Below are 25,779 nucleotides of genomic sequence, written 5' to 3' on the forward strand. Positions count from 1 at the left end.
TTATCCAAATCCATCTGAATATAATCGGATACAAATATGATAATACCACTATCCAACCTAATTTGATCCGTTTACATCCTTAGCATGGGGCCAATGGAAGCCTGTATGGAAACATCAATTGAAGTGGTATTTACTCTTTTCATGGGGGTGGGGTGATCATTTTGAATTTCTCACGGTTTGTGCAAGGGTTACGCTGCCTTTTAAGGTTTTATTTCTCATAATAAAAATTAATGAATGGATCAATTTTAGTCAAGATTTAAACGTTTATAGAATTCAAGTCATGTCTTCTATACAACAGTCAAAATAAACTACCAGCAAAAAAATAAGCCAATATGATGCCCCAACAATCCATCGGTTACAACAATATATAACAATGGAAAAGTGAACGCAGCGCAACCCCAGCACCCAGACATAGGGCCGTGCAAAATTACTATTGCACCCAGAGCTATAACAATATAGTAAAATGATCCTGATCTTGCCTCTTTGGTCTTTAGCTCCATGAGAATAGAGGAAGCATAAACAATTCTTACATAAGCGAAAGAAGAGACCACCGTGACACCGTGAGTGAGGGAGAGAGACACGGGGGAATCTCTTTGCTAATTAAAAAAATTAGACATGTAGATGTATTGAATTCAAAATTGTAGTCAAGGAGACAAAACATGAAACATTTCTCCTTATTAAAAATTAGACTTGTTATTTTATTGAATTGAATTTTTGAAGCTTTACAACCATTTTGTCAAGGAGATGTCGGCCATATTCTGATATTTTCATTTATTTATTTATATATTTTAATAATTTAGGCCGTCCAAATTCCAAAAGCAATTTAACATTTAAAAAAACAAACCAAAAAGGGCGGTTGCAATGTGAGTGTATGTGCGGAAGTAACCGTTGGAAACCGTGCGAAGAATTCCGTTTTGTGCACCCTGCGTTCATTATGATTCCAGCATACACAAAAGCTGAGACATCTACCAACATAGCAGTTGGTTAGCTATTGTGCGCTTGATGCCCGTGTTCCGCTAGGAGTTCTTTCGAATTTGCGGGTTGGTGCCTTTCCCTTTCTTATTCCTTCTCCCCTAAAATGAGTAAAATATGAATTTTTGTTGTCTACGATTCCCTATCCGATTCCTACAGTCCTCTAACAAGAGGGGGGTGGACCCCATCCGGGCAGAGTATTTGGTCAAGGGTTCGAATGGTCATTTTGCCCCTTTTGTTAGAGAATTATAGGAATTATACCAGACAGGAAATCGTAGGCGATGAAGGTCCGTAAAATATATATAAAAGCTCCCAATTTTACTATATATTAGGATAATTTTATTATTGCTTTTCATTAAAAAATGAGTTTTTTACTATTTTTCCTTGATCTGATACTAATATCTAATTCAAAATTGGTCAGGTATCAATATCAGCCTTAACCAATACCGATATGATCCGGCCAACCCGATACCAATACCTCAATCTATGAGCATACGTCGGACATTGGGATGGGCTTTCACCTATTGGAATTTCTTTGCAATTTGCTGAAATCCAAAAAATTGGGATTATGAAGAAGCATAAATTTTCCAAAGTGCCATTTTTTTTTTATTATTTGATATTTAATGAAAATTTTAAGTTTTGATTAAAAATAAGAATCAACCATGATTCACCATCGATTCAAAAAAGGGTTAAAACTTCATTTAGAATTTGGATCGAATGTCGTTGATTTAGATTCGAATTGATTGATTTATCCAATCCGATTTTGATTATTAAAACTATGACATACATCCTAATGTAGATCATGGTGAACAAAAACTCGATCGAAACCTGTCGAAACCATCGAGTTAACTCGATTTTTCAGGTTTTTGAGACGAGTTGAAGGGGGATTTTATAAAATCCTTGGATTCGACAGGGTTTCGATGGTTTCGATCAGTTTCGACCATATTTCGGTGGTTTCGACACATATGTCCATCGAAACTAGGGAAAACTTGATTCGAACTTGGACAGATAGGTATTTATGCTAAAAAAAATACCTAGAAAATACCCCGATAATTGATAATTCAAATTTAAGATGCAGTAGCACAATGTAAATAACTAGAATTTTCAGGGGTTCATTAGGTAAGTAAAGAGAATGAGAAATGATCGGGAATATTAATTATTGCGGAAGATATGAGGGGTATTAATGAAAACTAAAGAACAAGATAAAAGAAGAAAAGCAATCATGGGAGAAAGTGGTTGTCTTCAACCTTGAATCATGAAACTGAGTAACCTGCAGCGGTAAAACAAGCTTGGGTTTTGGGTGATTAAACTGATCTAAACAACCTCAATTTAACTCGAAATTTCAAATGAGGGAAGCTACTCCTCTACCTATCGAATGTAGTCGTTAGTCGCTCCAAAATCCAACAATCTAGAGAGATAGAAACCTCTGCAAATTTTCTGGGTGGAATGAACAGTAACAGCAGTGGAGATGAGTTCAGAACTCTCTAACCAAACCTTGGGTTAGCCTCAAACTGGAGAGACTGAGTCACCCTAGGGTAATATACAAGTTCCGAAATTTTCTGACCCAAAGGATGCATGGGATACAATTAAGTTCTAACTGATTCTTCTAAATCTCATTGTACCGTAATTAATAGAGTAAGACGAAACAGTAGTAGCAGTAACCACACCCCGCCCCCAAAAAAAAAAAAAAGAGGAAATAAAGAGATAGGAGAAGACAGACGTTACCTGAGATGGGAGAGAGAATTTCAGAGAGGAGAAGAGAAAGATGTGCGAATAGCTCTTGGCAGCCAACAAAAAAATTCAAACTTCATTCAATTTCAAAATTCAACTCAAATCATTGGTTTATATGCCCTTATATAGAAGAAATAAACATTTTCTAATCCTGACATGAAATTTAAATAGATTTCGGCAGATTTTTTGAAATCCACCACAGCCTGGGCACAAATTGCGCCATGACTTGCGCGAAGCTCCTCCAACCCCTTCTCCAAGGCCTTGATCTTTTTGCCGCAACCTCCTCCTCAAGGGCGTCCTTCCTCCCAGGACGGCGAACGTCCCCTCATAGTGCCGGACCTTGGCGTCCAACAAGGAGTAGTCCTTGGAGAGGTCCAGCACCTGAGCCTCAGCAACCTTACGAACTTTCTTTTCCTCGTGGTATTGGTTGTGATACTTCTCCAGTCGCTGGATCGTATCAACAACCTTCGCAACAACCACGTCCGGGCCGATGGATGTCACGAGATGCTCGTCGGTCATGTCCCTAATGGCAGCACTATCTGCAAGGAGGCAACTTTGCTCCAACCACTCCCGCGTGACCTGCGGGTCCTCGAAGGCTGAGTCGCCCTCGTAAATCTCCCACCTGGGGACTAGGCGGGACCTCTTCCGAGGAGGGGCCTTCCCTTTACCCCCGGTCTCACCCCCTAGGGGGATCACCTCCCCGTTCATGCTGGTGGTGTAGGCGCCCTTCTTGGGGAGCTGCTGTTCTGGAGGGGGGAGCCCCTTCCTCGTGCGGCTCTCCTCCGCCAAAGCCGAAGGAGCATGTACAGGGGCGCACCCTTGGTCTTTGGGCGGGGCCTGGGTGGACCCCTCCACAGTGCTCGTGCCCACGGCGGCCTTCTCGCGGTTGGCCCGCTCCTCCGCCATCTTCTTCTTCCGAGCCACGACATCGGATATGAACGCCTTCCGGCCCCAGTTGAACGTCCACTGAAAATCAAATAAACACAGGTCAGAAACTAAACAAAACACAAAGAAGAAGAGGGCGTCAACCGGGGCCGGGAACACTCACCCTGGGCCGGGCTCAAGCCATAGTGGGCCAGCAAGTCTTCCCTTTTCAACTGATGAACGTCGAATGGTTCATCGCCCAGGCACACATTGAGGGACGCCTGGTCATAAGGGCTGAGCTCGGGCAAGTAGTTCACGGTCCTAAGGCGGATCACCCTCCACTCCATCCGGAAGGGATCCCCTGGGATCCTAGTGAAGAAGTAGCAATCCTTTCACTTCTTAGCCAACTGCGGCATGTGGCTGATCAGTTGGACCGACTTCAGCGACCCCTTCAGGGGGCGAAGAGAAAGGTAGTACCATCCCCCAGCCGTCATCTTCAGCATGAAAAAATGAGCGAAGAGCACGGCAGTTGCCTCTCGGTTGAGCTGAGTGAAATACAAGAAGAACTCGAAGATCTGCATCCATGAGTTCGAGACCAACTGTCCCGGGGAGAGCGTGAAATGGTTGAGGAGGTCTACCACGAAGTTTCGGGCTGGGAGGCGAAGGTCGCAGGAGAACACGACCGCGTACATGCACACTTCTCTCTCACGGAAGTAGAATGCCTTATCATCTGAGGTCGGGGCGCGCATCCGGATCTCTTTGGGGATGAGATACCGACTTTGCAGGGCTGCCAAAGCCCTATCATTTAGGATGCTCTCATAAGAGTTTGCCCCCCTGACAGGCCCACTAGCGTCACCGACGTCAGAATCGGACTCATCGGTCTCATCTACCCCTTGGGCCTCATCCTCCTCCTCATCATGAGCGGGGCCGCCCTCAGCAGTCTGCTCTTCGAGGGCTTGTGCAGATCTATGCTCACTTCTCCTTGGCGGATTGCGAGAGGAGCTGGTCAGATGGCCGTACTAGGCCGCGAACTTCTTTGACCCAAACAACACAGGCTGGTCATCATAAGTCCTCTCGGAACTCACTTCAGGGTTAGAATCCCCACTAAACCCAGCAACATCAGGAGAGTTGGGGATGGGCCCCCGGGAAGAAGAACTAGAAGACATCGAAGAGGGTAAAGAAAAAAAAACTTACTGGCTCAAGAGGGAGACTGGAGACTTGCAAAAAGAAAATGACTAGGTGCGCAAAGAACGAGCAGAATGAGCAAAGGAACGAGCCGAGAACAAGAAGGCAAAGAAGCAGGAAAACCGCAGAAACAGGAGAAGAAATAGGAAGAAGAGATTGCAAATTTATAGGAGCTACGGTCAAGCACGAAAGGCATCAACGGTGGAGGGCGAGCGATGATAGCCCTGCTTGAGGCGCCATGATGACTCAAAGCCATGCATCGCCCGAGATATGAACCATCACGTAATGCTCAACCGTCACGTCTTAATGACAGCCTCGAAGCAAGGGACCTGATAGAAAGGTAGCCCGTATGGGGGTGCGATTCAACTTCCTCCTAACGCGAGCATCCGAAGGAGTCGGGGGCTCGTGATACATCATAAAATCGACACCCAATAGGGTTTTGACACGTGTAACCCCATGTGGGCAAGGACGGTGCATGCCCGCGATCAGGTCGTCCCACCGAGGACGAGGCGAGGTAGAACCAACGTGGAGTAGATAGCAACTCGATCCTAAGAGGGGGCCAACCACTGAGGATGAGGAGAGGAAGAACCGACCTGGAGTAGATAGCGACCCAATCCTGAGAGAGGCCGACCTCACCCCGACGCCAAATCTGGATAAGGAGGTGGAATCATGCCCCAAAAATAGCGCAGAATGGCCCTAACGATCCTAAATCAACGCACTAATCTAGCCTGACGTGGCGTGATGGGCTGGAAAGCTTATCCCTAGCCATGAAAAGGCTCCTAATCGCCTAAACTCACTCCGGGAGGATTCCATTTCCTATTAAGTCACATCACCTCCTACAGGACTCTCTCAACCGCCTATAAATAACTAGGTAACCTTCTATGATCATTTGATTTTCAATTACTATCATCTGTGGCTAGAGAGTTCTGACTTAGGCATCGGAGCGACCAAACCGGCTCGCCCCGGTCCTCTATTGTTGTCTTCTTCTTTGTAGAAATGGCACGCTCCCCCCCAGTTCTTGACGCAACACTTTCTTTAGTGGATGATAGATGATGATTCAACAATCTATCTAGAAACAATTTTGTATTGTCTTGCCTTCCACATTTTTAAAGAATGGATCCACCTTCACCCAAATAAGTGAGATGACAATGGATACATTGTTTTGAATGAGTTGCCTCCTCCATCCTCCAGTATCATCACCCCTTTACCTCAAGAATCTTATTTTTCAGTCTTGGACGTCAAATTCTCTCTCTTCTCTTTGTCACCCAACATTGGTGGAAAGTAGAAAGAGATAAAATAGGGTTAGTGAAAAAGGAGAAAAAATAAGAAAAACAGATAAACGGTGGATAATTGATAGCGTTGGCTTTATGAACGAAGCCATGACATCCTAGTTTAATTGAGGAAATCTGCCTCCTCCAAGAGAATTTATAGGAATTCAATTGTCAATCAAAATCTGAGTTCCATTCAACATCCACTTCAATATATAGCATACACTATTATGTAATTATTTACCCATGATTCCCTTAGCTTAACCACAAATAATAACTACAGTAACTTCTACTAACTTACAACTAACAATAACTACACAGTGGCTATCACAAGACTCCTTTCATGTAATCACTACCTCATAACCCATCCACACTTATAACCGCACGTAACACATTGTTATCCAGATCTTACATATTCCCCCCCCCCCCCACACACCATGTAATTGAAGATTCTCTGTTGGAATTTCTCTGCAAATGGCTCTTACACTGTTGCTATGAGCCTATAAGGTACAAACTCACTATTCCTCTATGCCCACCAATGCCTCCAACCCCCCCCCCTTTGACTAACATTATGGAATATCCCCTACTACTCCCCCCCTCCCTTGCCAAACTTTATGTCATATCCTCCAAACACTCTATTATGGAAGCTTGTCCATTGGGCCTTACCTAACCCTACTTATTCTCCGAAAGAAGAATGTGGCTGCCTAATGATTGTCTTTTTTGTATAATGAGAATAGCCTCCTTGGACCATGGTTTTTTTTTTTTTTTTTTTTTTCTAATAATGCCACTATATGAACATATACCATATATTCTGCATGGCATTTTCACCATCAAGATACTCATGAACATCAATTAAACACAAACTAGTTCAGGTTTTTAATGGTGGTTTTTTGCTTTGGCAGTAGTGGCTGAACTTATAATCTGCAATACATGGAGGTCACTCCCAGAGCTCCAGGGATCTTTACTATCAAGCTTCAGCAGCTTTCAATGAATTTGAAAGACTTATTGGGTGTTGTAGAGAACCAGAGTCATACACAATAGTAATTGTTACGGGTAAAATACCTCCAACATTCATAACAAGACACGTGGATGCATAAAATGGTATACATGACCTAGTAAATCTCCAGTCAAACTTCCCAATAGAGAAACCTTCCAAGAAACAAATACCGAAGATAGGAAGCGCACTCCAAATAGGAAACTAAGGAGTCCCGCACTTCCAGCTCCCAGCTAAGAGAATCCCAATGCATCTATGGAATATAGAGGATTTCCTCAAACAGACTCTCCAAGAATTATCTCCACTCCTAAAAGGAAACTACTAATTCGGAAAAACTATATATCAGAGAAGAACTCTCTCCCCCGACTTAGGCTACCAGACATCCAATATAAATAGAGCCCCCCTCACAGGGCAATGTATGAGACACTTTCGAGTATTATACACTCTTGTGGATGTTGCTCTACTATTCCCTTCAATTGTCAGAAAACTGATTTAGGCATCAAAGAGTCTTTGCCGTACCTATCTCCGGCTCTCTCACGGTGTCTCATTCTGTGTTCCACAGGTACCTCACCCAGCACAACTCGTATCTGCAGAGAGATTTTTCTGCCGCAACAGTAATTTTGTTACGTTTGTCTCCTCACCCTCTTCATAAAGATTAAATGTGATGGTTCAGTTCATGGTTCCCTAGGACCTGCAAAGATTAGGTTTAATTTTCTTTAACTATCTGGCTCAAATTTCTCTATGCTCATCATTGCCTCACAAGTGGAGTTTACAACTACTCTATACATCAATAGTAATTTTGTTACACTGGAATTGCCAATTAACAAAGTCCATGAGTACTTTCTGAAGCATCATCATATGCAATCAAATGCAATGGAATCTTGTAAAATTATCCAATCCAGAAACTTAAGCTGTTAGGTGAGGAGTCTTAATCATCCAAGATCCATAGCTTAGTCGATGTGGGATTATTCCAAAAAACAAAACTGGAATTGTTTCATTAAAGCTTGCAATCATACATTGATCCAACTCATGTTAGACACAACAAACAAAAGGTCCAGTTTTCCTCCAAAGAAAATGTAACTAGTTGATCAATACTCAACAGTCACTGAATTGGATTTCTGTGGTCCTGTCACAAAAAGTGAAGGCCCCGATTTGAACCGAATAAGTCGAAGTTCGGTCTACACAGACCAAAAGCTGTTCCAATATTTTTTTCGTCTTCTTCACATATCCTTGATACAACATTACTGTTTTGTCCAATCTCAATCAAAAGGGAGGCAAACCTACTGGCACCGGACCTATACTCCACTATTTTGCATTCTACCATGCTCAAGACTTCATGTTTTGGCCATCAAAGTGGTTACAAATACATCAACTGTTTGCAATTTAACATTTTGTGAGCTCCCTGAATGCCTTACGAACTCAATTCCCATGCGGATAACAGTCAATCACACAAAGCGCATTTTGAGGGAAGAATTTGATGTTAATATGAAAAATGACATCTGCTGCCAATCTGTACCCACCTTGTACTGACATGAGTAATGGATGAGATCGCGGTCCCGACTTTTTCACCATTTTCTCTTGCGGCAACAAACAGCCGAAGCCAATGGAACAAAGCCTGCAGTGGTTCTCAGCTACAGATTGACACCCCAAGTGAAGGAGTTCAGAAATGCTAAGCAAAAGTACTCTTCCAAGCCCCACAACAGGATCATAATCATGTGAGTTTGATCTATGAAATGGAGTAAACCTTTACCACTTTGGATGTGTCACAAACAAGAAGATTTTCTGAGTCATTCGGAGTAGTACAGAGCCAATTGACCTGCCAAAAGAAAACAATCCTGCGTCAGATTCTAGGAAGGCATGGCTTCATAAACTCAAAACAAAATTTACAAAAGGATACAACAAATAAACTTCCAGGAAGTGTTTCTTTTATTCTCTTCTTTTCTGGGGATTGGGCAGGAGTGGGAATTGTATAGAGCTGAGTAATTAGAACCTCACTTTTTTCTTCAAGTTGATGTTCAGAGTCAGAAGATTAGTACTGCTGTTGTTTTGTCCAGCATCAAGATGTTTAGACCAATCCCACACTTTAACTATTGCATCATTTCCACCTGAAACTATATATTTTCCTCTCTCCCCGAACAACGAGAAAGCCCTAAAGAAATTAGAATTTCTTTAGACAAGGATGAGAAAGCCTTCGATGAATTAAACTGCCTTTAGACAGTAAATGGCATACTAAGAGCATATTACTTACACACATGATACAGCAGCAGTATGCCCTCCCAAAGCATAATCCAAATGAAAACTACTTCCTCTATTTTGATCGAGGGATGCAGTATTTGAAGTTGATGTGCTGGCTTTAGAATTAGATTGTGATCCTTTTCGGTGCTGCAAGGAACCTTTTAACTTCACATTAGCAAGCTCAGATTCAATATCAATCACATCAACAACACCATCACCTCTGGCAACAACACAAATCTTGTCGGTTTTCTCCAGCATATCCATGTCAGGAATAACTAGTGCGTGAACGAAAGCTGGATTGAAACATTGACCTTCATTACCATGATTGTCCACGTTGTGCATGCCTGCAGAAAATTGAAACAATTCTAATACTGTTTTCTCCTAACATATCAAGGAACAAAAACTAGAGGGAGAGAATGAAAGTATGGAAAACCTTAGGAAAAGCAACATGATACCAGTATGGGAAAAAATCATTACAATTCTACTGTTGGATAGATAGTTAATGTCCAGATTGGCCACGTGTCAAGTTTTAGATACAAATTCAATATATCCTGCCTTATATAGGCATACCATCTCTTGCACCCCCACTGATAGTCCCGTGCACCCTCTTGGAAGTCTCAGATTTTTCAATGCTTTGTTTTGTCACCTTGCCAACTCAGATTGGGCTGGTTTCAGATACAAATTCAATATATCCTGCTATATATAGGCATACCATCCCATGTATGTCCATATGCACCCCATTAATAGTCCCATGCACCCTCTTGGTAGTCCCATATTTTTCAATGGATTGTTTTGCAACCTTACCAACTTGGATTGGACTGAAATTTTACATGTGGGTAGGGGAGCTTGAGGTCTACTTATCCACAAAATTTGGGCTCCATCTGACATGCCACATGACATATGCTAGGGCCACCAAAATAATTCCCTTGGTGGTCTGACTGAGAGACATTTACCAATAACATATTTCATTAGGTTTTTTTTTATTCATAATTTTGTGAGGAAACATGTAACCATTCACATACAAAATACAAATTCTAATGGTTTCTTCCTATCATACTCATAACATGGGATGCAATCAGACAAATGGCTTATTTTGATAGCTTTTCTTTCATATATATATATATATATATATATATATATATATATATATATATATATATATATAATCCTTTGGTAGGAAGAAAAAATGGTTTATTGACTGGCATTCCAGGCATCTTCTCATCAGCATACAGTAACAATTCCTCCACAAGTGGTATACAAGGTCATGAATCTGGATCAGCCCAAAATACCAGCTTTGGATTCCCCCCAACTAAAGCATTGCACCTTTGGGGCAATGCATGATCATATCAATCAGTAACCCCACCCCCAAAGAAAAAATTATTGACCATCTAGTTCAGAGAATTCAAACAAAGATGCAATATAATGTTTCAAGATCAGAAGGGCCACACAAATGACTCTACTCAGCTTAAAAAATTAGGGCATCCCAGTGCACGAGGCTCCCGCTACTGCAGGGTCTGGGAGGGGCAAACGTACACAGCCTTACCTTCTGCTTCACTGGAGAGGCTGTTTCCAAGTTTTGAACCCGCAACCAACAGGCTGCAATAGCACAACTTAACCATTGTGCCAAGGCTTGCAAGAGAGGCTGTTACCATTTTCCAAGCATAAAAAATTAGGAATGTCCAAAATTTAAGCACTTCTTAAGTTAAACTATGAATAAAATTCAGAGAGTTTGGGTAACCTAGCTATCATAGATATATACCATCTTGGGCGTGGTCCTAATTGTAAATACTGCACCAATCACAGAAGGTTGATATTAGAAATTAATGTACTTGCTAGTCCATGGCTTTCCAACATCTCTATGGTAAAACTAATGCCCATGAGCACATCATGTCAAAAAAGTTATAAACCCAGTTTTGGCTCAATTCATAGCAAAAAAAGTAAATAAACAACGAAGTACATAAAAATACCAAAATCCTTAATTTTGCATGGTCGCCCTTTTGAGAAGTCCCACATTACAAGCTTTGCATCAAGACCACCAGTAATTACTGCCAAATATAAATGAATCACATGTCAGAAAAAAAAGAAGAAACAAGGTCATAAGTATGTTGTAAATAGTATATAGGAGAGTGCAACATAATGCTTACAAGATGCATATAATAACAGAAAACTGTTAAGTTGACATGCAGTGTACAAGAGAAAATGCCATTAACATGTATCACAGCATCATAATTTGATCGTAAAGCTTCATAGCAAAAGATAGAAACACTCTGCATGGCATTTATTAAATGTTAAATAGCTGGAGAAGTAGAATGTATGTATATCATAGGCAAAGCCTTAACAAATATGCTGTAGGTATATAATATAGAAAGAATATTGCACTCTTAACACTCCAACTACTCTTCTGAATGATATAGATTCCATAGTTCAAAAGAGACCCTAAACTCAGGTAAGCCTAACCCCAACTAAGTGGGCCAGTGATATCCACTCTATCTAGGGCTCTATCTTCTGTTAATTGCATGTTCTCGGGTCTTTTCTTACTGGAACAACATATAGCTCATATTTTCGCTAACAATGGCACCAACACGTGAAACCGACTATGGTATTGGCATCCAAGACACACAAATTTTCTGAAACTGGATAAGTTGTGGCTTCTTAGATGGTATATCAAGAAATATAACAAAGATGTATAACACTTTATTATTTTTTATCACCTTTATGAAGGGCGACTAGATTTAGGAACTAGAATCTTAAAAGAAACTTATTTTAGAGTGTTGATGTAAATAAGCATATTCTTCCCTCTATATCCACTCCCTCATCATCTTCTATACAGAAATATCTCATTCTGAAACTATTCAAAACCTAGTCTAGTCAAGCTTATGACAGTGGCATAAAGTAATAGATAGAAACTAAATGGAGGCTGATTCTAATGGAGGAACAAGGTCCAACAGCAAGAGGAGGGAGTAGGAGAAGTGAAGAAGGAACAAGAAGAGAAGAGTTGAGAGAAATCGTAAGAAGGAGAAAAAACAATTCCTCTCCCCTATTTGTTTCATTAAACACTCATGGAAATTACATATGCCTCCCTAGGGAGGTAAAAGGTAAAAAGCAATAAAGATAAAATTACAACTTAACATAACATTCCAGTAAATAAGAGAATAAAGTACCCCTATCTCTAACACACCCCCTCAAGCTGGAGAATAAATGTCATGCATTCCCAGAATGCATAATAGAGTACCAAACTAAAGAGAAGTAAGCCCTTTGTTGAATATATCTGCCAATTGATCACCAGTCTTGACAAAAGGAGTGCAAATGTAGCCAGAGTCTATCTTCTCCTTGATGAAGTGTCGGTCCACTTCAATGTGCTTTGTTCTGTCATGTTGCACAGGATTGTGGGTTATACTTATGGCAGCCTTGTTACCACAATAAAGCCTCATAGGTGCTTCAGTATCAAACCCCAACTCTTGGACTAACCTCTTCAACCATAGGAGTTCACAAACTCCATGAGCCATAGCCCTAAACTCAACCTCTGCACTAGTTCTGGCCACCACATGTTGCTTCTTGCTCCTCCGAGTGACTAAATTACCACCCACAAATGCACAATAGCCAAGGTTTAAAGTATTGGTATCGGGTATCGTATCAGTCGGGCAATTTTATGAGACGTATCGTATCGGAGATACGTATCGATCGGTGCAGAAATGCATGAAAATGATCAAAATACACATGAAAATACACCTTTGGACACAAAAAACACTATAAACAAGCAATTTATGTCATATATCATGCATATACACTAAGAATTGTGAATAATCAATAACCAGACAAGTGCGGTACTTTGAAATTGTCATAAAAGATTAAAAGATGAGATTTCTTACATGTAGAGTCACTCTATTGGCATGAAGAATGTCAGGGTGGATCAAAATCATGTCTGTAAGGGTCTTCAAGAATAGGAGCAACTAGGATGATGTTGTGTACTGACCAAACATAAGCACATTACTGAGCCCAATCGAAATACTGATGGTAGTGACTCTCCCACTCATAGAAGAATCGTGTGTACTGCTCTGGAGTGGCTAATATCGTGAAAGCACTAGGTTGTGGTTGTGGTTGTGCCTCTCCGTATCCATAACTTCCATACCCTATAGAAGCCCCATGTCCATAGCCCGAAGAAGAACCTGATGCATAACGCCCATGGCCAGATGAAGCACCAGCATGATCAGAACTAATGCTATGTGACTCCATGCCACTCATAAGCACATCACTATCATATGGATTGTGGCCTTTGTAGGAATGCTTGCCAGCCTTGCCCTTGCCCTTGCCCTTGCTCTTCCAAGTGTAAGTCTGATGGTGACCACCATGATGAGTATCTTAGGTAGCATATGTGTATCCTGCCTCACATGTGAACTACATCCCAGCATAATGTTGTGAAGCCTCATGGCCACCAGCACCAGCACCACTACTACCTACAGCACCACACCACGACCACCATGGCCACCACCACCACCATCACCATTACCATCCCAATCATCGCCTTCATCATCATCATCATCATCAACATCTTATTGAGTTCCTCCATACGGATGACCTGACCTCGTCCTCCTAATTAAACCTTCTTCAGGGCTATTGTCATCCTCTTCAATATTGGGATAAAGATCTTCTAATGATGCTTGTGTTTCATCATCATCAATCTGCCGAATGATGTTCTCTATGACTGGATCAGGTTTAGTTGTCTGGCGATCCTCACTTAACTGATCCATCACCAATACCTTATCGGTATCTTCCATCCATACTTTAACTGGATCTTCATCGTCAAGTAGGTGGTTAATGTCGATTGGGTTGACATCTACATCATCCCCTTCTCTTTCCAACTCTAAATATTTAAGCTTCAGCTTCGTGTAGTAATGGACATACACTAGCTTCTCCAACTTTGAATAATTGAGACAATTCTGGGGTTTGGTGTATATCAACCCGAATGTACTCCAGTTACGTTCGTAGCTACTAGAGAATGCCATCAGGGATAACACTCGAATTGTAATTCGAGTTAAGTGTAGAGCACTAGTACCCCCATAATTGAGCCACCAATCAGCTGCACAATAATAAATGAAATATTAAAAAACAAAACCTTAAAACAAATTTTAAATGACATAATAAATTAGGTAAACCTAACTTACCTGGGCGTTGTGTGCCCCTAACATGGATAGCCATTCTATCAGCAAAACCACGAGTGGCTTCCCGAAAATACTTAGCCTAGAGAGGTATTAAAAATTATAATATTAGTTCACCAATCATCACTGAAACTGTTATTTAACATATTCTTGGTTTCAATCATTTATACAACTAATGTATTACTAACCTCTTCCATGGCAAGTGTGGCCTTGGCCACATCTGGCTCCATTCTGTTGACAACATTCCTTAAGGCACGCAATAGATCCGGTCTACACACCATATCATTGGTGTATTGGATATCCAGATTCAAATAATATGCTGCACATGGTTTGTAATTGATGGTTAGAAACCTAGAAATTCTAATAATAATAAATAAATAGTAACTTAGTAAGTGTTTAAAATGAAACCAAAGTCATCTACATAAGGATGAGTTATAAGATTGCCTGCCCAATGAACATCTTGAACCAGCATCTTTTCCTATCGATCCGTTATAATCTTCAAATACTTCTTGTTTGATGTTGGGCTATTGTCATGTATCTTTTTCTTCACTACTCCCATGGCCTCTATCATCTTACCCATGGTCTGCTCCTTATCCCCATCAACCTCTCGAAGCAAATAAAAGAGTGGCATTATAACATTATAAAGTTGGCTCATCGTAGCCCAAAACTGTGAGCAGGTGACAAGATCTTGAACGAATCTCCCAATTTCAGACCTTGCATAATTGCTAGTCAACCACTCAGGAGAGGTGAACATCTTTGGCAGCCCATGCTTTCAGGAAATGAGGCTATCAATTGCTATGTAATTTGTTGCAATTGCAGGCCTCACTAAATCCCCTTGTGTGTAACTCTTCATCAATGCCAAAACCCAACTATGGTTATAAATAAAGTTGGTGATTTTCTTTGCATTACCAACTAACCGTTGGACCTTTGGCAATTCTCCTATGTCTTTGAACATCAAATCTATACAATGAGCCGTACATGGTGTCCAAAATAGATGTTGCCTCTTCAACATAAGCAACTAACCAGCCTTTTTGAAATTTGTTGCATTGTCAGTTACTATTGGGACAACATTTTCTTCTCCTATCTGCTCCACAACTTCATCCATTAACTTATACAAGTAATGGGCATCTTTGATTTCACTAGATGCATTGACTGACCTGTGGAAGATCGTCTTTCCATCGCAGTAGACAAGGAAATTGATGATGGATAATCTTGTTGGTCCGCTCCATCCATCACACATGATGGTCACTCCATATATTGGCCACTTCTCCTTGAACCTCTCAAAATACTCATGCACCACTTGGACAATATCATCCAAGTAAGGCCCAATAATCTCATAAGGTGTGGGTGGCTTAACATTTTTGCCACTCCACTGAATCTCCTTTACCATGGTCTTGAAGTGGGGATCTTAGGCCTTATATGGTGGAATCATAGAACTGTGGAACCATCTGGAGATTGCTCTGCCTATCCTTTTACTAAGTGTTTTGAGTTGAAAGCTTTCTTCAATCCTCTGTTGGCCAGCATCCCTTGGTCTGTAGACATTAGGATCCATGTCTCTGATATCTGAGCTCTTCTTTCTCTTACCCTTACCACTCTTTGTAAACCGGTCAAACATTCCCTTGACACTAGTTGCTCTACTAAGGCCAATAGGCTCCTTACCCTCACCTACAAATGGACGACAAGAGGAGCTAACATCAATATCTACAGGGCCCTGGCTTCGGGGTCGAGCTGATTGACTTCTTATCAATTGCTCAGCTCTCCATTGTTCCTCTCTTGCTTCATGTCTTGATTGTCTCATCGCCCATGCCAACTCTGGGTCCTCCTCTGCTTCCATATCCGATCCTTCATAAGCTTCAAAATCTTCCATTAAATTTTCTACCAAAACATCCTCATCCTCATGTGCTTGCTTGGATTTTTTATTTTTTTTAATCTCTAAGGTGTTTTTGCATTGCCCTACTTAACTCTACAAGGAACTTTGTACACTTGGCAACATTTCCATATCCTCCTGCCATGTGTTCTTTTTGTCGAGTTACCACACCTCCAAGATGTTGAGTGTCACAGATGTTGCACTGTGTATGCAATCTATTGTTGTTTATCTTGGTACAATAAGACCATCCAATGTCTTGTTGTCGCAGCATCGTCCTAAACACCAAACAAAAGTAGATAACTAAACTATATTAAAATCCACACATTAATAATTTATACTAGTACATGTCTATATGATGCATGTCATGCATTGCATCATTTGCATGTACTTAGCAAAGTTTCCCTAAGCAAACTTTAAATATTTTTATATTTTCCACAATTAGTTTCACATGTTTGCTATTTTTCAGAAATTAAAAAAATGACTTAATAATCTAAAATAGTATATTAGCACACAAATAATATGAATCTAACTCTTCTCTTGTATTTCAGCGATTAATACATTTTATCAACCTATAATGAAAGAGTAAAGATTCATGATTTTTTCCTTTTTTTTAAAGTATTTATAATTTCAGAAAATAGCAAAAAAAAAAAAAAAAAAATACAGATTTTAGGGTAAAAATATAATCTTCATGGAAGGTGATAGATCTGTACATAATGTAGTACATATATTATATACATTAGCATATGTTTTAATTTTTGGAAGAAATTTTTTTTTTCATTTTTTCAAAGTACTTTTCGGTTTTGGGTGAAAAATGCAAAGACTTGAGTTCAAATCTTTGTAAATGTATACAAAGAATGCAATACTAAGTTTAACATATTCTCTTTGAATCCTAGCAAAAAAAAGAAGTAAAATCAAAGATTTGAAATAAAAAATCAATTTTTTTCCAAAAAACCTACCTTTCCCTTGTAGAACACCTTCAATCTTCGATTTTGGGAAGATGGATGCAGCAACTGATGTGAATCCACCTCTAATAGTGTTGTTTTTTTCACCAAGGAATGGAAGCCCTCAAGTGATTTGGGCAAAAAATTGGATTTCAAGAGGGATTTTAGGGGTTTTTCCTTGGCTGGACTGCTCCTTTTTCTGCCTCTGGTTCGTGTTCTTGTTGGAAACACAGAAAAATAGCACATGGGCTTATAAGTGTCGAGATGGTCGAGACGTACCGATACGTATCGATATGTATCGACCGATACATACCGATACATACCGATACATATTGATACGTACCGATACGGAAAAACTATAAAAAAAAATTTGAAAAACTTATGTCTCGGCTGTATCGATACGTATCGACCGTATCATATCGTATCAATATGTATCAGTCGATACATATCGATACAGTTAAGACAGTTTATTTTTAAAAAAAATAGAGACGTATCGATCTGTATCGTATCGACACCGACTGATACGATATGATATAGACCGATACTTAATTCCTTGACAATAGCCTAATGTAGATCGTCTATCTGAAATTGAACCAGCCCAATCAGCATCAGTGTAGCCTTCTATCTTCTTGGTTGTGCCTGGTATAGAGAAGACTTTTTCCTGGAGAAGACTTCAAATATCTGATGATGCGATATACAGCATCCAAGTGCCCACACTTGGGGGCATGCATAAATTGGCTCACCACTCCAAGTGCATAAGTGACATTTGAGTGAGTCAAGGAGAGGTAAATTAACTTCCCTACAAGCCTCTGGTATTTTCCTGTATCAACAAGGGGAGGTCCACAGTCTTCTCTTAGCTTATGATTTTGATCAATAGGAGAGTTTATTGGTTTGCAACCCAACATCCCTGTCTCTCTCAACAAGTCTAGGACAAACTTCCTTTGACATATATTTATTCCCTTCTTAGACCTTAACATTTCAATCCCCAAGAAGTACTTTAAGGGACCCAAATCTTTAATCTCAAACTATTGAGCCAAGTAGGTCTTCGGCCTAGCTATCTCAGCCCTAACATTTCCAGTCACTAGGATATCATCAACATAGACAATAAGGGCTGTGATGGTACCATTACCTCGCCATGTAAATAAAGTGTGGTCAGCTTGGCTCTGGGAATACCCATTTTTCAAAATGGCCTGTCTAAACCTCTCAAACCAAGCCTTCGGGGATTACTTGAGACCATAGAGTGCCTTCTTGAGCAGGCACACTTTCCCTTCAGCTGAGGGACACTTGAAGCAAGGTGGAGTCAGCAAGTACACTTCCTCTTTTAGATCACCATGGAGGAAAGTGTTCTTCACATCCAACTGATACAATGGCCAATCTTGATTAGCCGCCAAAGATAAAAGAACTCTTACTGAGTTGTGCTTCGCCGCAGGAGCAAATGTCTCTCGATAATCGATCCCATACACTTGACTGTAGCCTTTAGGCACCAACCGGGCCTTGTATCTCTCAACTGTACCATCTGATAGGTACTTGACTATGTAGATCCATCTGCATCCAACTAGAACTCTCCCCCTGGGAAGATCAACCAGTTTCCAAGTACAGTTCTTCTCAAGGGCCATCATTTCCTCAGACATGGCTTGCTTCTATTTTGGGTCAGACATGGCCTCAGTGACATTTTTTGGAATGGAAATAGAAGAGAGAGCGGAAGAGAAGGCAACACCTGTAGAGAGTATCATAGGAAACAAACTGGGCTACAGGATTAGTGCGAGCTCTCTTTCCTTTTCTAGTAAAAATAGGAAGGTCTAAATCAGAAGGAAGAGAAGAGATCTTACCTGATTGAGGAGGATGTATCTCAGGATGTAGATCCAAAGAGGGCTCTTGGCAGGTCTTCTTTCCTTTACTCTTTAAGCATTCACCTTTTTTGTACTGAATGTGGTAATCTTTCTCATTACCAGAACCACTTTCAACAACAGCTCCTTTAGGTTTCCCAATATCAAACAGAAATGGGAAAGTAGGCAAAAGGTGGGAGGAAAGTGATAAAAACAACCTCTTCATTTCCACTATTCTCCCCCTGAAGAGCATGCTGAGGAGAAGTGAAGAAATGTATAGATTCAAAGATGGTAACATCTTTTGAGAGGAGTCGCCTTTGGGAAGAGGGATGGTAGCACTTATATCCCTTGGTAGAGGAGGAATATCCAAGGAAAATACATTTGAGTGCCTTGGGGTCAAGCTTAGTCCGAGTACATTTATTGACATGGACATAACAGACACACCCAAATACCTTGGGAGGAAGAGAGAAAGCAGAATTCTGAGGAGACAAAAAGTCTAAAGAGAATTTGGAGCCAAGAAGTTTAGTGGGCATGCGATTGATTAAAAGGCAGTTTTTTAAAATCGTTAGAAATCAGAAAGACGGATCGCATTGTATCCAACATTACATTTGTTCTTAAAGAGAAGACTGTTAAAGCCAACAGCCGAATATCTAACATCTGATTCACCGGCATACGATTAGCCATCAGTTCCCGTTTATCCCGAGCTAGGAGCTCCGATTTCTTCCAAGCATTAGGCAACGCAAGTTCGAGGAAATGAAATGAAAAAGAACTTCCTTAGCCTTTCCACAGGGTCAAAGAGAACTACTACATATTGTTTGGGGCTCGGGGGACAATGAAATGAAAAAGAACTTCCTTAGCCTTTCCGCAGGGTCAAAGAGAACTACTATATATTGTTTGGGCCTTGGGGGAACCTGTCCCCCAATCTCTTGCGGAAAACGAGGCAGCCTTATACAGGCAATGGTTGCCCCTGGCGGCTCAAGAACCGGCTCCAGCCGGGGCGGCTCATACCGCTCACCCGCTTCCCGCTGGGGGGCCACCTCGCGAAATAGCAATAGAGCTTTTCCAAACATGTGTAATTCGTGGTCTAATCAGACAACATCTTGCTTCCAACATAGGGTTGTTATGATGGGAGTGGCCGGCGTATTAGGTGCTGCTCTGCTATGCGCAATTCATGGTGCTACTGTAAATAATACTTTATTCAAAGATGGTGACGGTGCAAACACATTCTGTGCCTTTAACCCAACTCAAGCTGCTCTAGCTAATTGTCCACCTTTTCCGAGTGTGATTTCTATGTTATGTATGGCCTAATTACCGTTCACGTTTTTTCTTTTTCTTATCAATGAATACATCTCTTTACTTGTACAACTTAGATGTCTCGTATTTCTCGAAAAAGTGATTCGATTGATGGGATTTGGTATGATACTTATGAGATAGATGATATTGATGAGATTGATATTCAAATATTTCTTCTTAGAACATATTGATTTGACCCCATAAGCGGGACCACCACCCAATAGCATGTTGTCGCCAGAACCCCGTATTTCTTTTAGAGAATCTCCTAATTGTTCCAGAGCAACTAGAAAGAGTTTCTTTAACCAGAAAGAATTCAGTTCAGATGTAGGATACCTATCCAAAAGTTTTCGCAACTCAATCAATAGCACTTCCACACAATAACTCTACCAAGGGTGATCCTATTACAGGAATAGCTTCAGGTACACCTGTCACAATTTTGACTGCCCTTTAAGGGTCAGAAGGGCTTCAGACCAAAAGGTCTTGGGAACATGCTTGCCGAATAGGAGACTCTGAGTGACTTCCAACAAATGGCGATTATTCCTTTCAGCCACCCCATTCTGTTGAGGGATGTCAACACAAGCAACTTGATGGATAATGCCATGATCAGTAAAAAAACTCTTGAAGCCCCCCATACATATACTCCCCCCCTTTATCAGAATGAACAATTTGAATGCGAGTATGAAACTAGGTATAAATGAGCTGATAAAATTTTTAAAGGTATCATAGACCTCACTTTTTTGTTTCATCAAAAAGGTCCAAGTTGACCGGGAATAGTCATCAACAAAGGAAACAAAATAGCAATAGGCAAACAAAGAAGTAGTGGGGGAAGGCCCCCAAACATCAGAGTGCACAATATGGAAAGGAACAGTGGATCTATTACCCTGATAAGGATAAGTAGGACGACAATGTTGGGCAAACAAATAGGGTTCATACTAAAACACATGGGAAGAAGGAATGGAAGAAAACAAGTGAGGCAATTTTGTCCTCATAACACCAAAAGAAGGGTGGCCCAAATGTTGATGCCACAACATCACTGAGTCAACAGAACTTTTATCATTCTGCCCACATGCGTAGGACTAAGCAATAGGTAGAGAGGATGGTCCTTGATCAAGAAGGTAGAGTCCCTTTTCCTGAAGTCCTCTGCCAATTACCCTCTTTGTCACTAAATCCTGAAAAACACAATGAGATGGAAAGAAGGTAACGAAACAATTCAAGGATTTGGTTCGGTGGCTCACAGATATGAGGTTAGTATGAAACTGAGGAACATGAAGAACAGAGTCAAGGGAGATAGAAGAAGTTACACGAACACTGCCTTTACCAGAAATAGAGGAAAGGGAACCATCAGCAACTCTAACCTTTTCCTTACCAGAACAGATAGAGTAGGAGTCATAACACTGAGTTATGCCCGTCATATGGTCAGTGGCTCTAGAGTCAATGACACACGTAGAGGCAGTAGAAGGGCCAGATGTAGAGGCCTGTAAAGTGAAAGCTGAGGAATCTGGCACTACAGGTACAAAAGTAGGGCTATCCAGATATGACAAAACCCTGCAAAATGCTGCAATATCATCTTGAGTGAGGGATGTGGTGTCTGTCTATTATCCATATGGAGATCCCATAGGTGCAACCTCAGTCACCGAGGAGCATGCTTTGGCTCCCCCTCTCCTGCTGCTGTGTATACCAGGGAGACAGCCATAAAGTATCCAACATCTCTCTCTTGTGTGTCCAGACTTCCCACAATGGTCATAGTGGAACCCATCTCTATCATTTCCTTGGGGTGGACCCTGGCATCTTCCTCCAAGAGCTGACATAATGTAGGAATTCACAAAAATAGAAATGATACTCAAATCCAATGGGGAGTACACACTCTAACCACATAGAGACAGTTCTTATCAGGAAGGATTTCTCCAAACAACCTCTGTCGATTAACTTCTTCAAATAACACACTTACAAGGTGGGAGTAATACCCAAAGTCAAATGGGGAGTATATTCTCAACCCAAAAAAGGAACACAGTCCAACAACCAAACAAGGCAAACAACTCAAAGGAACTCAACACCACAACTGTAGAAGCTCAAACCATTTTTCCTTATCAACACCAAGCAGACCCACTTCAGAAAAGAAATATGTAAAGGGGAGTAGACATGGTACCAGACAAAACACCCAACAAATCAGAATGGTGTCTTTCACAAATGGGGAGTAAACTCTAACCAACACAATCAAGCAAGATATTCAGCAAACAAGAGATAATACACTGCCCAAGCAGTCACAGCAGCAAAAAATAGGATAAATCTTTAATGAGAACCTAAAACAAACACCTCATGTGCATTCCAACTGCAGTCCATAACAACCAAAAAACTCACAGCAGCCATCCACAAGAGACCATTCAAAAAACTGCAAGAAAACTTCTGGTCATAGCACCCAACAAGCATAAAGAGGTATATCATCCTCATAAACGAATAAGTATCCAAGGCATCCAGCCAACAAAAAAATGCAACTAGAGAAAAAAACAGGGCTGGCGGTACTTGTACAGCAGCAAAGAAGAGAGCACCACTCTCTAACCTTCTCCCTTCAAGAACCGAGCCTTTGGGGCTTTAAAAAGAGACCTCTAGGCTACTCAAAGGAGCATAGTTGCAAGGCCAAACAATCTGCCAAAGGGCAGAATCGAAACTGAGACAAGAGAGGCTGGCGGAAAAAATCTGGGTAGCTCTTCTAGAGCTGAATCACCTTCAACAGCTTCGAGACTCTCTCCATTGCAGATGGATGTGAGGATTAGACCTCCAAAGAATATAGTAGAGTATGCTTTACATATTGCAGCCTTTAATGGAACCCTTTATCCTCTTAGGGTTCCAAAGAGAGATGACGGAAGAGCCAACCAAGCTGAGTCGACTCTCAAACCAGAGGACTGCTCTGATACCAAGTTAGAAACTAAATGGAGGATGATTCTAATGGGGGAACAAGGTCTAACAGCAAGAGGAAGGAGAAGGAGAAATGAACAAGAACAGAAGAGTTGAGAGAAATCGTAAGAAGGGGAAAAAACAATTCCTCTCCCCTATTTGTTTCATTAAACACTCATGGAAATTACATATGCCTCCCTAGGGAGGTAAAAGGTAAAAAACAATAAAGATAAAATTACAACTTAACATAATATTCCAGTAAATAAGAGACTAAAGTACCCCCATCTCTAACAGTAATGGCTATTGATATAAGCTGCTCTCATCAAGAGAGTCATAGACATCAGCAGTTACGCTGACACCAACACCAGTCTGTCACTGATTTAAATATGACCTGTCCAGATGAGTAGGGGAATATCATGATACTTTTCCTTTTGAAACACAACATTGTTGATCCTAAGCCTTGAAACAAACTGAAGTATTTTTCTTGTAACTCTAGTTGCTCAAAGCACTCAATTTGAATTTTGAACTCCACCAGAAGGCACTTCACTCCACCAATGCATCTCTTAAGATATTAGAAATACCACTTTCATACGCAACATACCTGGAAATACATCGAAATGGGCTTATTTCTTTAGAAACAAGTCTAGGGTTGGGAATATATATATATATATATGTTGGGCCTTTGATCCCAAGAGTTTTCTATGTAAAAGGTCACTTTTATAGGCCTAAAATATGGGTAATTAGGTTGCACACGGGAATAGTTGTTTTAATTCCTTAGTTTTTATTTTTATGTAATTAGTGGTCATGTGATCACTTAAGTGATCATGTGACTTGGTTAAGTGGTCATGTGATGTAAGTTGGGCTGGATTAGGACTCTATAAGTCCAACCATGTTTTGAGTCTATTTCCTTTAGTATGTCAATTTCCTAGTTAGTTAAAGTTACCTAATAGGTCAAGGATTGGGTTAGGCCTTTCCCTTTTAGAGTAGGAGTCTATTTTTGAATATTTTATATAAGGTTGTAGGGGGGCAAACATTAAACACGGATTTGATTAATGAAAAAGCTTTTGCTTGCTGCCATAGCTGCTGCTCTGCTCTGCTGAGTGTTGCCTTGTGAACTATATCAAGGTGAAGGGACTAGTGGATCTCCAGTTGACTCCTTGCGTCTGGTAGTACCGGGAGGATCTGAAATAAGGGATTGATGGACCTCCAATCAACTCCTTGAATTTGTTAAGATCAGGAGGCTCTCTTATCCATCTTCAAAGCTGCTACTGCCATTGAAGATCAGTTTTCAAGTAAGTAGTTTACTGTGACAGCATTCAACCTTCTTCTTCTCATCCTCCAACCTAAGCGCTATCTATCCCCATCAATTCCCCTTGTTATCCACCATTAAAACCCATTGATCCATTAAACCCTATACCTTCTACATTCTGACCAGCATAATTCCACCATCCAATTTCATTCAAACTAAAACCCTAGATCCATTAAAAACCTAAAACTTGCAACTATTCTTCTCCCCCTCTAGAAGGTCACATGCAAGGTGATTTTCGTGAGAATTCTACCCAAATGGCTAGCATAATCAGAGGTCCTGGTTTACTTGGCTTCTAGTAGGACTTTATCCTATCTAGAACTACATTAAAGAATAGGACTAAAATCTAACATTATGAATGTCAAGAGAATGATTAAATACTAAGTAATACCTTCCCAAGGCCTCCAAGGAACGAATTGCACACTGCTACAAATCTATTAAAGTTCACTTAAGGAAACACAAGTTTCATTAGGCTGATTAAACTTCCTTAGTGAGACGACCAAGCAAAATGATGACACTATCCCAGGAAAGAATAGAAGAACAAAGATGGTGAAACTTATCATCTTGATGATACGATCACAGTTCAGACTCCAAACCATACTACTCACATCTGAACAAGGTTGCTACAGACAAATAATGGAAATTTAGGAGTATAGTTAGCCACCGGATAAAAAAGGGAGGGTGCTATGGATCATAGTGGATAAAATTCACATTATCTAACCCAAGTGGACGACAAAATCACAAGAATTTCAAAAAAGGCTCTATAAAATAATAAGGATACACTTGAATGGCCAGCTCGTAATGTTTTGTAAAGACATTGCTGGCGGATATCCATTATCTGCCAAAGAGACCGAAAGGCATTAGACCCAACCAAAAAAACATGAAGCAGAACTGCTCTGTATGTCAAGTAGATATTGCATATACTATAGATGGTAAATTTGGGGGAGAGAAATCAGCATTTACTGCAATCACAAATACTGAAAAGGAAGCTACTCTATGTTCATGTTTGGGAGTGCTTCTTGGATTCTCAGAACTCAGCCTTTTTCAGATGAAAAGCTCTAAAAAGCAGGTCCAATGAGCTTCTTGCGCCTGCAGCTGAGAAGCCCAAGAACCCCTCCCTGTGTTTCTGGTTTCTGCTTCTTGGGTTATAAACTGCACACAAGAAGCTCTCCCAAATATGTCTATATATAAAGCAAAAAATGCTGCTATATAAATTTTTTTTTAGGGGGTGGGGGTGGGAAGGGAAGAA

At 40.7% G+C, this 25,779-nt stretch overlaps 1 protein-coding gene across 5 annotated transcripts in view; it reads right to left on the reverse strand.

Moving 5' to 3' along the window:
• Positions 1-8,198: 8,198 nt before the first annotated feature.
• The window catches only part of LOC122640688 (WD repeat-containing protein 53), an 87,869-nt gene continuing 70,288 nt past the window's right edge, over positions 8,199-25,779 (reverse strand). For 3 of the 5 annotated variants that reach the window (XM_043833915.1, XM_043833916.1, XM_043833918.1), the window contains exons 6-11: positions 25,312-25,368; positions 24,922-24,964; positions 11,217-11,294; positions 9,263-9,593; positions 9,010-9,163; positions 8,199-8,830 (exon numbers count right to left, since the gene is read on the reverse strand). In XM_043833915.1, coding sequence (XP_043689850.1) covers positions 8,741-8,830; positions 9,010-9,163; positions 9,263-9,593; positions 11,217-11,294; positions 24,922-24,964; positions 25,312-25,368 — 753 coding nt within the window. In that variant the 3' untranslated portion in view covers positions 8,199-8,740. Of the gene's footprint in view, positions 8,831-9,009; positions 9,164-9,262; positions 9,594-11,213; positions 11,295-24,921; positions 24,965-25,311; positions 25,369-25,779 lie in introns of all 5 variants that reach the window. The other 2 variants (XM_043833917.1, XM_043833919.1) reach the window with 2 other exon arrangements.

Source organism: Telopea speciosissima, chromosome 9, assembly GCF_018873765.1.
Source record: "Telopea speciosissima isolate NSW1024214 ecotype Mountain lineage chromosome 9, Tspe_v1, whole genome shotgun sequence".
Taxonomy (NCBI): domain Eukaryota; kingdom Viridiplantae; phylum Streptophyta; class Magnoliopsida; order Proteales; family Proteaceae; genus Telopea; species Telopea speciosissima.